General features: G+C 34.7%; 1 protein-coding gene and 1 long non-coding RNA gene across 2 annotated transcripts; one reads left to right on the forward strand and one right to left on the reverse strand.

The window, feature by feature from the left end:
- Positions 1-614: 614 nt before the first annotated feature.
- Positions 615-12,141, reverse strand: fkbp5 (FKBP prolyl isomerase 5). Its single transcript, XM_079884616.1, has 11 exons — positions 11,902-12,141; positions 8,876-9,008; positions 7,354-7,498; positions 5,886-6,028; positions 4,753-4,867; positions 4,488-4,644; positions 4,229-4,319; positions 3,740-3,823; positions 3,253-3,438; positions 2,919-3,158; positions 615-1,799 (listed from the first exon to the last, which is right to left on the reverse strand). Exons 1-11 carry the CDS (start codon positions 11,943-11,945, stop codon positions 1,704-1,706), a joined length of 1,434 nt encoding a protein of 477 aa, XP_079740742.1. The 5' UTR covers positions 11,946-12,141; the 3' UTR covers positions 615-1,703.
- LOC307166376 lies at positions 9,370-9,591 on the forward strand. Its single transcript, XR_013822618.1, has 2 exons — positions 9,370-9,435; positions 9,534-9,591. It is a non-coding gene; the product is annotated as an uncharacterized lncRNA (long non-coding RNA).
- Positions 12,142-14,093: the final 1,952 nt, after the last annotated feature.

The raw sequence follows: 14,093 nt of genomic DNA on the forward strand, positions 1-14,093 counted from the left end.
CAATGAAAAACAAGAAACAGTTGATTTGTGAGGAGTTTATCACGTTTATTTTCTAAAATCAAAATAAAACTGAACACCTCAATATTGCAGTAAATCAAGGTCAACACAACAGACTCTTAAACGTCTACAAATAGGCCTGCTCAAAAAAAGTTTTTAATGTTTTTGAAAAGAGTTTCTTATCCTCACCGAGGCTGCTAAAAAATACAGTAAAAACAGTAATAATATTTGAATGCAGTTTAAAATGAAGTTTTCCCCGTCATTCAAAGCTGTTACTCCAGTCTTCAGTGTCACATGATGCTGATCTGGTGCTCAAGAAACATTTGTGGATGCATGTTTCTCCAGGATTCTTTGATGAATAGAAAATTCAAAAGAACAGCATTTATTTGAAATAGAAATCTGCATATATCTGTTTCTATCCGTCTTCACACATAAAAGTATTACTTTGTTAAAAAAATAAAATAGCACTGACCCTTAGCTTTTGAACGGTAGTGAACAGTATTTCTGAATAGCGTGTTCATTTTAGACTGGCCTCTTCTATATCTGAGTGTGTAAATGCGAGTCTAAAGTCATACATTGAGTGTAAACGACAACAAAAACACTAGAAAGTTGAGCAGTTTTCTTTGAATATTTATTGACAGGCCTGCTGTAATGCATCAAACGGTAAACAGAAAAAAGTTAACAAACTGTTCATTATTAATATTATTAAAACTGTCTGAAACATGGGGAACATACTGAAAAACATGCAAACCACACGAGTTAGTATTTGATCAAATGAACAAGTGGGTTTTAAGAGAACAGTTATTTGAAATATTCCTATCTTGTCAAAAGATTTGCCTAAAAAGCATTTGAGCTTCAAACTGAAATGGAAACTCAGCTCAAAAATATAGCTATTGAACTTCAGACAAGCATATCTACCGGGTTTCAGGTTGAAACTAACCTGTTAATATTTTCAAATATAGTCCCAAATCTAGGATGTTCCCAGGATGCAGTAAAGAAGCATGCACAAGTCTCTCAGAAGTATCAAAAGTGTGTTTGTGAATGTGGGCCTGCTGTGACTCCTCAAAGAATACAGCTGGGAGAGTCACAAAATAGGTTTTCTCCAAAGGGAGGATTGCACTTTTAGGTCCAGCTATCCACTATGGTCACTTGCATCTAAATATCATACACACTTATACAAATATAATACAAAAAACATCAAGCCTCCAGTACACACCCCACCACTGCAAACTTAAACTCCTAATCTGATTATGCACAAAGTCGATGCAATTACACTGAATACTGCACAGTTACAGTACATGGTAAGGTACTTGGTTGTATTCAAGTCTATAATGCAATATAATATTAAACCATATGCTTTCGCATTAATGCAGCGGATGAATGCCTTTTTGAGAGCTGAGGCGTGCACCGTAGAGGTTTACAGGTGGTCACAGAATTATGCGCTTTGGTGTTTGTTGTTGTTTGTTTTCTGTTCTTGTAGGAATGGCATTAAGGTTTGCAGCTCCTCAATATCCTTAAACCTAATTATTAGAATCTTTCCCAGCATTTGTTTTCAGTCTGGGAGATGATGAGGTCAGAGGTCAAGGCTTAGAGAGGGCTCATCCAAGCCTCCAACCCATTTCCATTTTATGACGCAGTCGAGGACGAGCCAGCCATCCCAACAGCCTGACCTCCTTACTTGGGCCTCCTGAATAGTGTCTGGAGTTTTAGGAGCCGTCCTGACTGAGACGTGGTCTCTTTAGTCCCTGTTTATTCTGATCTGAAATTCCACTCTCTTCTTTTTTCCTTTTTAATCGGCCCACCTACAAACAGAGAAACAACATTTTTAGATGCTAAATGAATAGTATTTTCATCAAACAATAAAGATGGCAATTATTAAAAGGATAGTTTGCCCAAAAATGATTTACTTGCTATCATGTTGTTACAAGCAGGTATGATTTTTCTCCTATGCAGAATGTTGATCAAGGACTGTTCCAAAAATGGCACACACAAAACACCATTAAAATAGGTTTAATGCGAACATTACGGGTTCTTGTTTTTCTCATTAATAATTGAGATGTGCTTAACAGGGTTGTTATTATCTAATTGAAATAGAAATATTAGTTAATTAACTTACACATAAATTAGAAATGCTGCCTTGGCAATAAACCGAAAGTTGAAGCACTAAAATTAATAACTGGAAAAAACTAAAACTGAAAAAAAAAAGAAGAAATAGCTACATAAAAATAAAATAAAAAACGAATAAAATGACACTTAACAAAATAACAAAATTAAACTAAAATAAAATAAATAAAAGCTAAATTAAAACATTTAAAAAACTAAAACTGTGAATATGCACATTTTCAAAATACACACATTACATTTAAAGCAGTGGTTCTCAAGCTCAGCAAATTTCCAAGGGGGACACAGGATGATTTAAGAGTTTAAATTAATATATTATTATTAAAATAATGTAAATTAAAAAATATTTTTACCTCAATAACAATAATTTTATTGAAGAACATTTTCGAGTCAAAACGTTTGAGAACCACTGATTTATAGATCTACTGAAAAGGGGAAGATTCTCAGTCATTAACAAATTCAATTTTAGTCTTTACCGCCCACAAAAATATTGCAGGGCTTTGGAAGACTTGCTATGTAGCACAAAAGTCATACTGCATTTATTTTGCTTTCAAGTCATCATGAAACGCATTGATTTTATTCGTTAACTTGACTAATACTTTGCCAAAGGTCAATTAGCTTTACCCCAGGATTATGTCCTCTCTGCAGTATTCGTTTTTTTGAATGAGATTAGCTTTGTGGAGTACAACCAAGAGCATTGTTTATTCAAGTAAAGAATCAATCATTTCCTAATGCTGCATTCATAAAACGGCAACATGAGTGAATGAATTTGTCATTTGTCCTTCTGGCTAGTGTAATACCTTAGCATCGTGTTCAGCAAACCTCTGGAACATGTTTGCATAGATCTTCTTGTCACGCTCATGGTGCTCATGAATCTTGCGCTGACAGATGGCAATCTGGCTGCGGGCAGCGCGGTTGAAGGAGTTAACTTGCAAAACTTTCCTGAAGTCCACCAGGGCCAGGCTGAACTCGTTGAGCAACAGACGCGCTTCACCTCTCCGATATAGCGCTTTCTCATTTTCTGGGTCCAGCTCCATTACCTAGTAATGAAAACCAGTATGACACGGTAAGAAAAGGAAAAAAATTGAGACACATACTGTAGATGATTTTTTGTTCACTGTTATCTTACTCTACCTTGTTGCAGTTCTCCACTGTTTGAGAATACTCTCGCAAACGCAGACAGCACAAAGCCAGATTCAGATGGGCCACTAAGAGGAAAGACTGGATGGCTTGTTGCTGCTCCTTTTCTGCACCACACTCCATCTCTAACCAGTTTACAATCTGCTGGTACTGAATTACAGCATGGTTGTACAGTCCAGCCTGAATACACAGTATAAAGAAGGAAGTCAATTACCTGACTGCTGCCATCAAAACAAGAACATAATATGATCGTAGAAAGCATTTGAGCTCAAATTAAAAAAAATGTACAACATCTTGAATTCTTAGTGTTTGGAATAATATATATATATATATATATATATATGACAAAAATTATTATTAGTTTTATATATTTAGTATTATAAAAGTAATGCAGGATGCATGTCTATAATAATATAAAAAGCAACTCAGTAGGCAAGAATAGGCATGTAAATATACAGTAAAGACAAAAGTGTAGACGAACCTTGAAATAGTGTGTTCCTTTTTGTTTGACTAAAACAGCACGTTCCAATTTCTCATTAAGGTCCATTTCCCAGGATTCTTTGGCCTGAAACAAGAGGAATTGTCAATGTAGTAATTTTAGGTTTTCTGTCAGTTCTGTCTATGACCATTAGAGGGCACACTTTAACTGTATTCTGGGATTTTCCACTCCTTTTTCGAAGATACACATGTTTGAAAACGTAATTTTTTAACCTGGCTAATCCTGTTTATTATATTACGTATTAATGCGATAAAACAATGATTAAATACTTTATTTTTATATATTTGATATACTTTATACTTTTTTTTCACAGTTTAATGCATAAAAAAAAATATAATGGACTTAAGGCAGCTTCTGTTATTTTATTTTTTTGCGGCCCTACTGTATATGATCATTCTATCATTCATTGAGCTTTGGGATCATTCAGAAAGCTTTTACTAAATACTATGGGTCTAAAATGAAATATCTCACCTTTTCAAAGTCCTTCAGTGTCACTTCATATAGTAGTTCTGCATTTGATCCAATGTCATATTCTTTTTTACCCTCTTTGCCATAACCATACCTGAAAGCATAACACAGACTGAGTTAAGATGGTGATAGTTATATTATATTATATTACATAAACTGTATTTTCCAAACAGTATATACACCAAACAAATAATCCAGCTCTTAATAAAAAATAAAACATTTAGTAAATATTTAAAAATCTGAACAGAATGGCAATTCTTACTTGGGCTTTAAGTATAATAAACAGCATTCGCCCTTTTGGATATTCTCCATGGCCCTGTCCACTCCTAAAGGAACACCCACGTCCTCTGATTCACCCACAACAAAGGTAACATCCCGAGACTCAAATAACCGACCTCCACACCACCCCTCCAAGTGTACTAAGGCACAGAAACCAAACAGAATTGTAATCCAAATTAATATTGTATCCAAACGCATTGTCTAAGAATTACAACCATATTACGAATATTCATAATTCTCAGACTTACCATGGACTGTGGCCCCTTCATTAGGACTGTTATAGCCTTCACCTTTGACCTTTATTCTCTTCATGATCCCACCATCTTCTGTAATCTTCTCCCCTCTGAAGCTCAGCAGCTCAATCTAATTATGGGAAGTAGAACCATTTGTACTTTTAAATGTAACAGACTAAAAGAGGCTTTTTGTGTTTTGGATCATTGTATACACCACTTTGAGACAAATATAACCATGTGTTTCTTCAACTTCAGGCAATTTTATGTCCCAGGGGATGATTTTTAATAAAAAAATACCACATTTCAACTTTTTGTTACATGAAAGTCACATAAAAAAATACACTTTCTAAATATCCACAGAGCCAGAAGTATCCAGGGCTGAAGAAGAAACACCAATAATGCATTCTCTACAAGATATTTAAAAAAATAATCCATGAATCCAAAGTTTCTCCACAGCTGGCTTTCAATAAAACTTGACTGCCTATGCAGTAGAAAAGGCAAAAAAAAGTGTGAAATCAGTGCTAAAAAAAAGCTGTTGTCTTCCCTTTTGCCAAATAGTTAGAAAATTTTCAACACCCATAATGCACAAGGCCACTCCCACCAGTCTGCTGTTGGATACGCTTCCCAGAGTCAAATACTGCCTTGCTTTAGTAGGAAATACTTCTTAGTAAACTTTTGGTCATAATGGTGTCGACTTGTATTGTTCCCAAATGCAAGAATTCAAAGAGTAAAGGTTTAGCGGGAGTGAGTTACTTTCAGTTTCCAGTGAGTTGTAGGCAGTGGCTAAAGGCTGTAAAGAATCTTAAATATGGAGAGAACGCCTGAAGTGTTTGTAGTCTGAAGTGTTCGCAGTTAACATTTCAGTCTGGATGACTACAAACACAGTGTTTTATGCCAAATGAAATAAACTGCTGTTCTGTCAGTTCTGCCCGAAGCAAAATGCCATAATCGTACAGGTAAGTAAACTGTTGCCATAGTGTTTCACTTTTACCATAATGCTGTTTAAAAAGTAGACAAAGTATGATACATTTTTCAGTGATAAACCTACTCTTAATAACTGTTCTGTTAATAACCCTCTGCCGACCCCGACAAAACAAAGCGGGTTAAAAAATCGTTGAAGTTACACTTGAAGTGCTTGATGTTCCTACCTCAAACACAAGTGTGGCATTGGGAGGAACCTTTGGTGGGCTGCCAGCTGAACCGTACGCATATTCAGGCTTACAGAGCATCAAGCACACCTCTCCTCTCTGCATGGAACACACACCAATATCCCACGCCTTGATGACCTGACCTGTGTGAATTAACCAGACACTACTAATGAATTCAATTCTATTGTAAATGTTATAAGATAAATATATAACCCTAAATCAAACCCCAATCCTAACCCTAACCCTATAGTAAGTACATGTAGTTTATTATTTTACTCAGTACTTAAATGTATACTTACACTGTAACACAGACACCTTAAAATAAAGTGTAACCGTACTTATTTATATATATATATATATATATCTTTGTTTTATATATATTACTTATTATAAATAAATATTTAAGAATTAAAACTTCATAATCCACAAATACTGAAAAACACTGAATAGTGCAGTATTTTCATTTCAAAAACTGTTTGTGGCTCATTTTCATAGCAAATCATTTATGTTAATATCTTTATGACAAATTGTCTCTTTCGGAATGAAACAGCAGATAATAAGGGAGGCACCACACGCCTAAACAATACCAGTAATTACACCCCTTAAACCACAAATATCATTAAACAGGAATTTCAGCCCTGCTCTTAAGTGAGAAATGTTGAGTGAAATTATCAGGTTCCCATAACTGTTCCATTTAACAAACACTTATGACATAGTACTAACGAATCATCGACATGTCATTGTAATACAAACTATTTGGATGTGCAACTCATACATAAAAAAATACAAATGAGACATTTAGATTAGATTTTCTTTTTTAATAAACAATGTCATCTATTACAAAACGTACAAATTACATTTGATTTGCAGCTTTCTTAATTTATTTCAAAATGAACTAGTACAGCCCAATTCTTGAACTTAATTTGTAGTTGTAGTTGATTTAAAGTGCAAAATAAAAGCTTACTTATTTGTGTGGGACTAAATTAATAATTGATATACTGTATGTTTTGTTGCTGTAACATTTCTGTTGATATTTAAAAGAGTTTCTCTTATGTGGGGAAGAGTGGAGTTCTGCTTAGCAGATGGGTATATGATGAATATGCTGCTATGTTTGCAGTTACACTATTGTTTAATTTAAGGTTAGCAAATCTATCAAAATTCAATGCGTGGAACTGTCCACAACTGTATTAAGTTGAGCCAAATAATTGCATACTAAACAATGGCCAATATTATAATTAATGTATATGCTAATATACATAGCATAGCACGCATAATGATTTATCTGCTTATCCATTTGTCACAATGGATTTCTTTCATTAAAGAATACATTTCTCTCTTGCAACACAGTATTTGTTTCAATAAAAACACATTCATTTTCAATTAAAAAAATTAAATATGAAAAAAAAAAAAAAAAAAAATTTTTATATATATAATATATAATGTAAAATAAATCTATGAAATCTATTACCTTTTCCCACACTGAAAACAAAAGGCTCCTTGCGGTCTAGACTGGAGTCAAACTTCTTTCCATTGAGGAGTCTGCCTGTGTAGTGGACAAACACCTTGTCCCCAATCATCGGCTTTTCCCCCTCCATACCATGCCGTTTCACAATCTGTAGAGAGACGTATGGGAGAAAAAAAGTGAACAATCCATCCTTACACTACCTCATATTTATTTTAAATTAAAGGGTTAGTTGACCCAAAAATTAAGATTCTGTCACCATTTACTCACCCTCATGTAGTTCCAAACCCTCTTCAGAAGATATGTTGAATAAAATCTGACAAAATTTCTGACAGCTAAGAAAGCTACCACTTTGATGCTTCTAAAAGTTCATAAAAAAGATTGTATAACAAATCCATTTGAATTGAGTGGTTTAGTCCAAATTTTCTGAAGAAACACGATCGCTTTATACAGAATGCTGAACAGTTTAATTTAGTCTTTTATTCACATATAAACATTCATCAACGCACACATCAGTTGTGGTAAACGGAAGCTCAAGCATGTTCGCTTGACGTGCAAAAACCAATGAGGTTCATTCTCGTGTGTTACACATCACGTTTGAGCTTCTGCAAGAACCAATGAGGTTCATTCTCGTGTGTTACGCATCACGTTTGAGCTTCAGAAAGAGGTTTGTTCTCGCGCGTCAAGCCCGGTTGGTTGAGCTTCTGTTTATGTTCACTGATCAGTGTTTATATGTAAATAAAAGTCTTAATTAAATCTGTTCATCATTTAAAGTGATCGTGTCTCTTCAGAAAATTTGGACTAAACCGCTCAATTCATATGGATTCGTTTTACGATCTCTTTGTGAACTTTTTGAAGCGTCAAATTTACAGTTGAGTAGCTGTCAATGGAGGGACAAAGAATCGCTCAGATTTCATTTAAAATATTTTCATTTGTGTTCCGACGATGAACAAAAGTCTTATGGTTTTGGAACAACATGAGGGTGAGTAAATGATGACAATAAAAAATATCTATTTTTTGGGTAAACTAACCCTTTAACACCAGATCATTCTGAATCTGAAGAAAATAGCAGATTCAAACTAACTCTCAACAGATTTCTCTCAATAAAACCTTATGCTCCTTGAATCAACAGCACAAGCACACAAAATTATCGCAATATTACTTTAGCAGACTCTGTTGTTTGAAATATGTATGTTACATTCAACATACAGTGAGGTCTAAAAGTCCACATTGAAACTTTTCTTTAAATCTATAATAAAGAGAATGTTAAAGAAAATAATTAATATTTAAGAAGCACAATGTTCTTATGAACTTTCTGAAGACATCCTGAATTTAATAATCCTGAATATTGTTTAGGCTAATGGAAAATGCTATATTACATTATAAAAAAATGAAAAATAAAAGTTTTTTTTTTTTTTTTTTTTTTTTTACTATGGTTGCAAACATTTTGACCCCCACTGTATTGTTCATGACTACAGAAATTGTAAAACTAACAGCTGTGATACAGAGTTAGTAATGATTGGATTACCTTACATACTCCACGGTCACCGTTTGGAGTGACATCTGTGCCTTGGGAGGTAAAGACAGCAGTTGGGCACTGGTTAGTGGAAAAGATATCCTCTAAAGATGACATCTCGCCACTCGTACATACCCGTGTTCCCCTAAAAACAACAAACATACAATATTTGACTTTTTTATCTTAAACAAATATTATAAGGCACTGCTATCTTCAGACAAATTCAAATGTTTCCTCATTTCCAAATTTCCTCATATGGGGTATTTTCATACAAAAGTATGTTGTAATCCTTCTTACGTGATACTGGCATTTTTTATTTATTTTTTATATCAAACCTAAAAAAAAACTATTTAGACATTATAACCTCTCAAAGGTCAATATAGCACGAGCTCAAATACTGTATACTGTACATGCAAATCAAATGTGAGTGTGCACATATGCTTGTATCGTTGTGTTTGTGACATTTTTCACAAGATTGCCATAACTGTTTTGTTTTTCTTCCTAGAAAAATTGTTAGTTGGTCCCTGTGTGTGTGTGTGTGTGTGTGTGTGTGTGTGTGTGTGTGTGTGTGTGTGTGTGTGTGTGTGTGTGTGTGTGTGTGTGTGTGTGTGTGTGTGTGTGTGTGTGTGTGTGTGTGTGTGTGTGTGTGTGTGTGTGTGTGTGTGTAAAGAGTTTTTGAGGTATTTTATTTGAGTGTGCACTAAATCTTGTGAACGTGTGCGACGAAACACTATGTTCCTTTTATTCTATGTTCCTGGAACAAGTTCAGATTCTAGAGAAGGATGTCTTGTGAGATTTATGTCAGGAAACTTAGTAAAAAGGCACGGGAAGAAAACAGAACGGAGAAGGGAACATTTAGTCCGGTCCACGTTACTTGAGGCGATGAGATACTACAATGACTCAAGGCACTCAATCCAAGACCTTCCTTTTGTTACTATACACAAAACACTGAAGGTTACAGGAAATGTATTCATTTCAAGAAAAGTTCTATTAATGCATAAGAGAAGATATAGCAGAACATACCTAACCGAAGACAACCACAGAAATATCCATGTCTATTGTTTCAGGGACTTAACTTGAAAGCAGGCAGCTCTGTGCCAAACTAATCATTGTAACTAACATATTTTTTGCATTGAAAGTATAATATATTCATCACAAATATTCACCTCACTGCATGTGAGTTTAGGGTTTATGTCTTGGAAAGGGAATATGGCAGAGTGAAAATTAAGAGTCCGGGCTATGTGACGCATCTACAGAAATAGTCTGCTACCATCCTGGTTAACAGCATTGCTGAGGAAATGTATCATTCTTTGAGCACGAGTTAGTTTAAAAACCCAAGATGAAGGCCGTGAAGATGCAAGTCAACAAGAGACAAAAATACATTTCCAATTTGATTAAACAGCACTGGAAGCCTTTTCACTGTAATTGAAACAGAATTAACATACACATTTGATGTTGTTAAAAATCTAACTACAAAAAAATGCAAAGTAAAAAGGACTGTTTTTTCTGCTTTACATCATGTTAACAAATTTAACTAAATTCAGATCCTAAATTCTAACAACTGAGTGCTTCTAAAATATCTTTCTTGGAATCAAATGTTATGAAGTTCCTCTAATAGATCTTACTTAAAAATCAGCCATACAACGTAAAGATGATGTGCACTTGCATAAAAAGCCTGACATTGTGTACTGTACTTCACTAATTGTTGCATTTATTAACTTTGTGTGTCTGTTTTATTCACTGACCACTCACTAACTCCTCTGTCTTTAGCTCAATTCACACTGGTCTGTCATTGTCTGTTTGTCTAACTGTGTTTGTCTCTATGCCTTGCTATCTCTTCATGCTTTTCAAGCCAACTGTCCTTAAGTCTTTCTCTCCAGTGATCGACTAATTAAAGGTGGTGTGACTTTTCTAAGCTCTTATTGGAGCTCCGTCTCAGATGTCCGCAGTGTGGGGAGATTGCAACAGGCATTCCTGTTACAAAGATGAGCTTTCAGAGACAGTTGACTCATTCCATCCTTGAACATACCGTCCGCATTCAAGCACACCATGCACTCACAGATTCCTAGTTAATCACCTTGTCAGACACCCAGACTCTTTCTGTACTGATGACATACACATTGTCGTAAACATTAAAATTGAATTTTCTGTAGAGAATGATGGGTTTTCAACTCTTGAAAAAATCTCTGACACTGAAATCAAGGGTGTGACCCACGTAGACAATGAAGGAAATTAATCTAACCCCAATATTCAGATGATGGTTAACTGGTTCATTCTGGTAAATTCTAAAATCATCATATTTGGTCCTGCCAGACCTAAATACGTGGTTATGCCACAAAACAAGGGATTTTCTGTGCTTGTTAAAGCCACAAGAATCAACTTGCCACTTACAATAAAAAAACGAGTTATAATCAAATCCGATTCTATGAAAATATGCAGAGCAGCGTAACCAAGTTCTGAGCCGTATCTGGTCAGTGATAGTAGGTATAACGGTTAGTAGGGGACATGAAATGACATAATTTACAAAAATATGAAAAACTAAGGAGTCACATCTCAAAGTAAAAAAAAGTAAAGGTAGAAAACATTTTCAATCCATAAGCATAGGCATTTTTCTCATTTTCTGTCTTTGTGGCTTTGATGGATTCATGAGAAAAAGACTGTGTAGCCTATACAAAATAAAGAAATTTACATTCAATGAGTTCTCTCGCACCAGAATTGAAAAGTGGTGCTTCGTTTCCTCTCAGTTAGCTCCATAGCAGCTACATCTAAAACGCAACTACAGGCTGCTAAACACATTTCAATATGCAAATTCAATTATAGCTTCAGTTTTCTTTCCAGCATAAGTATTTATCCATTCATTTTATTTTTACAATATAAGGCCACAATGCGATATTTTACTTGATTTATAGAAGAAAAAGCATAGCACAATGAGAAAACATGCTTTTTCTATTGTAGTCACCATAGAAAGCTGTCTTAAGTATAAAAGGTAGTCAATGTGATGGATAAAGAAACAAAACAAGCATGAAATCTAGACTTACAATATTTCCCTTTTGTTGGCCGTTCCTTTCATGTGTTTGACCATATATCCGTCCGCATGCAACTTCAGTCTTACCGGCAAATACAACCTGTGCCTAGCGGCTTAAAGAGGAATAAGCCCGCCCTCTCAGCGCGAGAGTACTAGATGTTCTACCGACAGTGTTTTACACTTCTCCACACCAATAATCATCAACACGATACGCCTCTACGAGACATTTGGACAGGGGAAATGAAATGAGACTACAGGAGGAGGAGTAAACGCGGGGGAGGGCAATGTAGTGTAAAAATTAAGGGCAGGCCTTGGAAACTGTCCACAAAGTAACACAATGTTCCGGCTGTGTACTGTAGCTCGCGCTGATGAGAACACAGTGTCCTAGTAGACACCCTGACCCGTAACCCGTTGTGTGCTGACTGAACAGCTCAAGTTGGGAACAGCATGTACAACCACACAGTCAGAGCACAGCGATACGCGGAAAGAACAACACGACTATATTATTTTTTTAAAACGTGGAGGTTTAAAGTGATATGATGCATTGCAAAAAAAAAAAAAAAAAAAAAAGGTTAGGCTACGGTAGAATTGACAGCTGAAAGAAATGTACTGGGGAAATACAATGAAGACGTTTACTGGATGGCATTTTGCTCTCCATATGTTTTACAATTACCATAATAATATAGGTGATGAGGAAAAAACACATGATGAATTAATGTTCATCAGAATGGTTTCCATTAATCATGCCTAAACACCATCAGGGTAACACATAACACTGTAAGCCTAAACATTAATAGTTTTAATTAACTGTTTTTTGTTTGTTTTTACATAACTGGTTACCAAAATCAAACTTTATTATTTAAATAAAATATAATCAAATGTTATGCCTCATGCAGGGATCTCTGGGAATGTCACTTTACTTTAATTTTTAAGGAAACTTGTTTGTTTTTAAACACATAATTTTAATAATACTGTAAATGTTAACCTACATGCATTGTTTTGTTGAATGTAATATATATTTTCACATTTTCAATGTAATTTTCAAATCATTAAGTAGTATGCCTACTTTTGACTTCCATACATAGTATTTTACAGTAAAATTACATTTATTGTTAATTTTAATAAATATATTTCACTTTGTATTGTAAGGTAACTTTATCATTTAACAGGTTTTACTGAAGAATAATTGCATTTATTTTCTTTTAAAGTCAAAACATATTCTTAAAGTGTATAAAGAAATGTTTTTCTGTTTAAGATTATTGTAGGCCAGACAGTTGGACATTTAAAGCTATGCATTATCTTCAGTAAATGATATTTGGATTTAATTTCTACACAGAATGATTAAATGTAAATTATAATTAATGTTAAGAGTTTAAATCAAATCCAGCCTTTCAAGTTAGTATGCCAAATGTTGAATAACAGCAGCACTGGGCAACATGTTATACCTGCCTCAAAAACCTCTTATACTGGAACTGTAACAAAATGTTCCCGATTCATTCACCAGAGCAACAAGAGGTGTCAGCAGGAACACAATGGCATATGTGATTGCCTGGAATTGATTTCCCTTTTCAAGCCTGATTTTTTTAAAACAATCATTTCAGATGGATAGTTAATCCAGGAACATGGTGTGAGTGTCAGAACAGATTGGCTCTGTTTATTAAAGATTCTCTGCAGATATGTTAATCCATTCCAGAGAAATGCTATTTAGCTCATTTATTTGATTGATTTGTAATATTGAAATATTTAGAATACATACATTGTCAAATGTGGCAAAAATGTAATGAATTAAAATCACAGATCTCTAATATTTTTTTCAGCAGACCTTTAGCTTTTCTTGGATTATTAAAGTATTTAAGGATAGAAAAGAGTAGAACAAAATGCTGCCTCCGTTTGGTATCTTAGCAGCAGGGATCTGCGACAGAGCTCAGTACGGATGGCACAAGAAAACAAGCGGGGGGTTTTCAAGGATAAGGATTCAGACCAATATGTCACGCTGCCAACAAGGTCCAAGTGGGGACACTCCAAACTTGTTTGACCTTTTTTCCTGTTCGTGTTCAGTGATCATATCTAGCAGATCAAAATCACTCAGTTATAATTTAATTCATCATCAGCATTTTCCCCCCACGATTCTGACATGAAAATTAAATGTTTAAAAAAAAACACTTGTGGTCATGTTTTCAATATACTGGCATTTGGTGATTACAA

This window comes from Squalius cephalus (genome assembly GCF_949319135.1).
Source record: "Squalius cephalus genome assembly, chromosome: 10".
NCBI lineage: Eukaryota > Metazoa > Chordata > Actinopteri > Cypriniformes > Leuciscidae > Squalius > Squalius cephalus.

Coding starts and splice junctions, on each gene's coding strand:
- fkbp5 (XM_079884616.1), bottom strand. CDS start 11,945: ATGGTCAAACACATGAAAGGAACGGCCAACAAAAGGGAAATATT. Junction 6,029..7,353: donor TGTTTTCAGTGTGGGAAAAG/GTAATAGATTTC, acceptor TAATTCACACAG/GTCAGGTCATCAAGGCGTGG. Junction 3,439..3,739: donor AAGGAACACACTATTTCAAG/GTTCGTCTACAC, acceptor CTGTGTATTCAG/GCTGGACTGTACAACCATGC.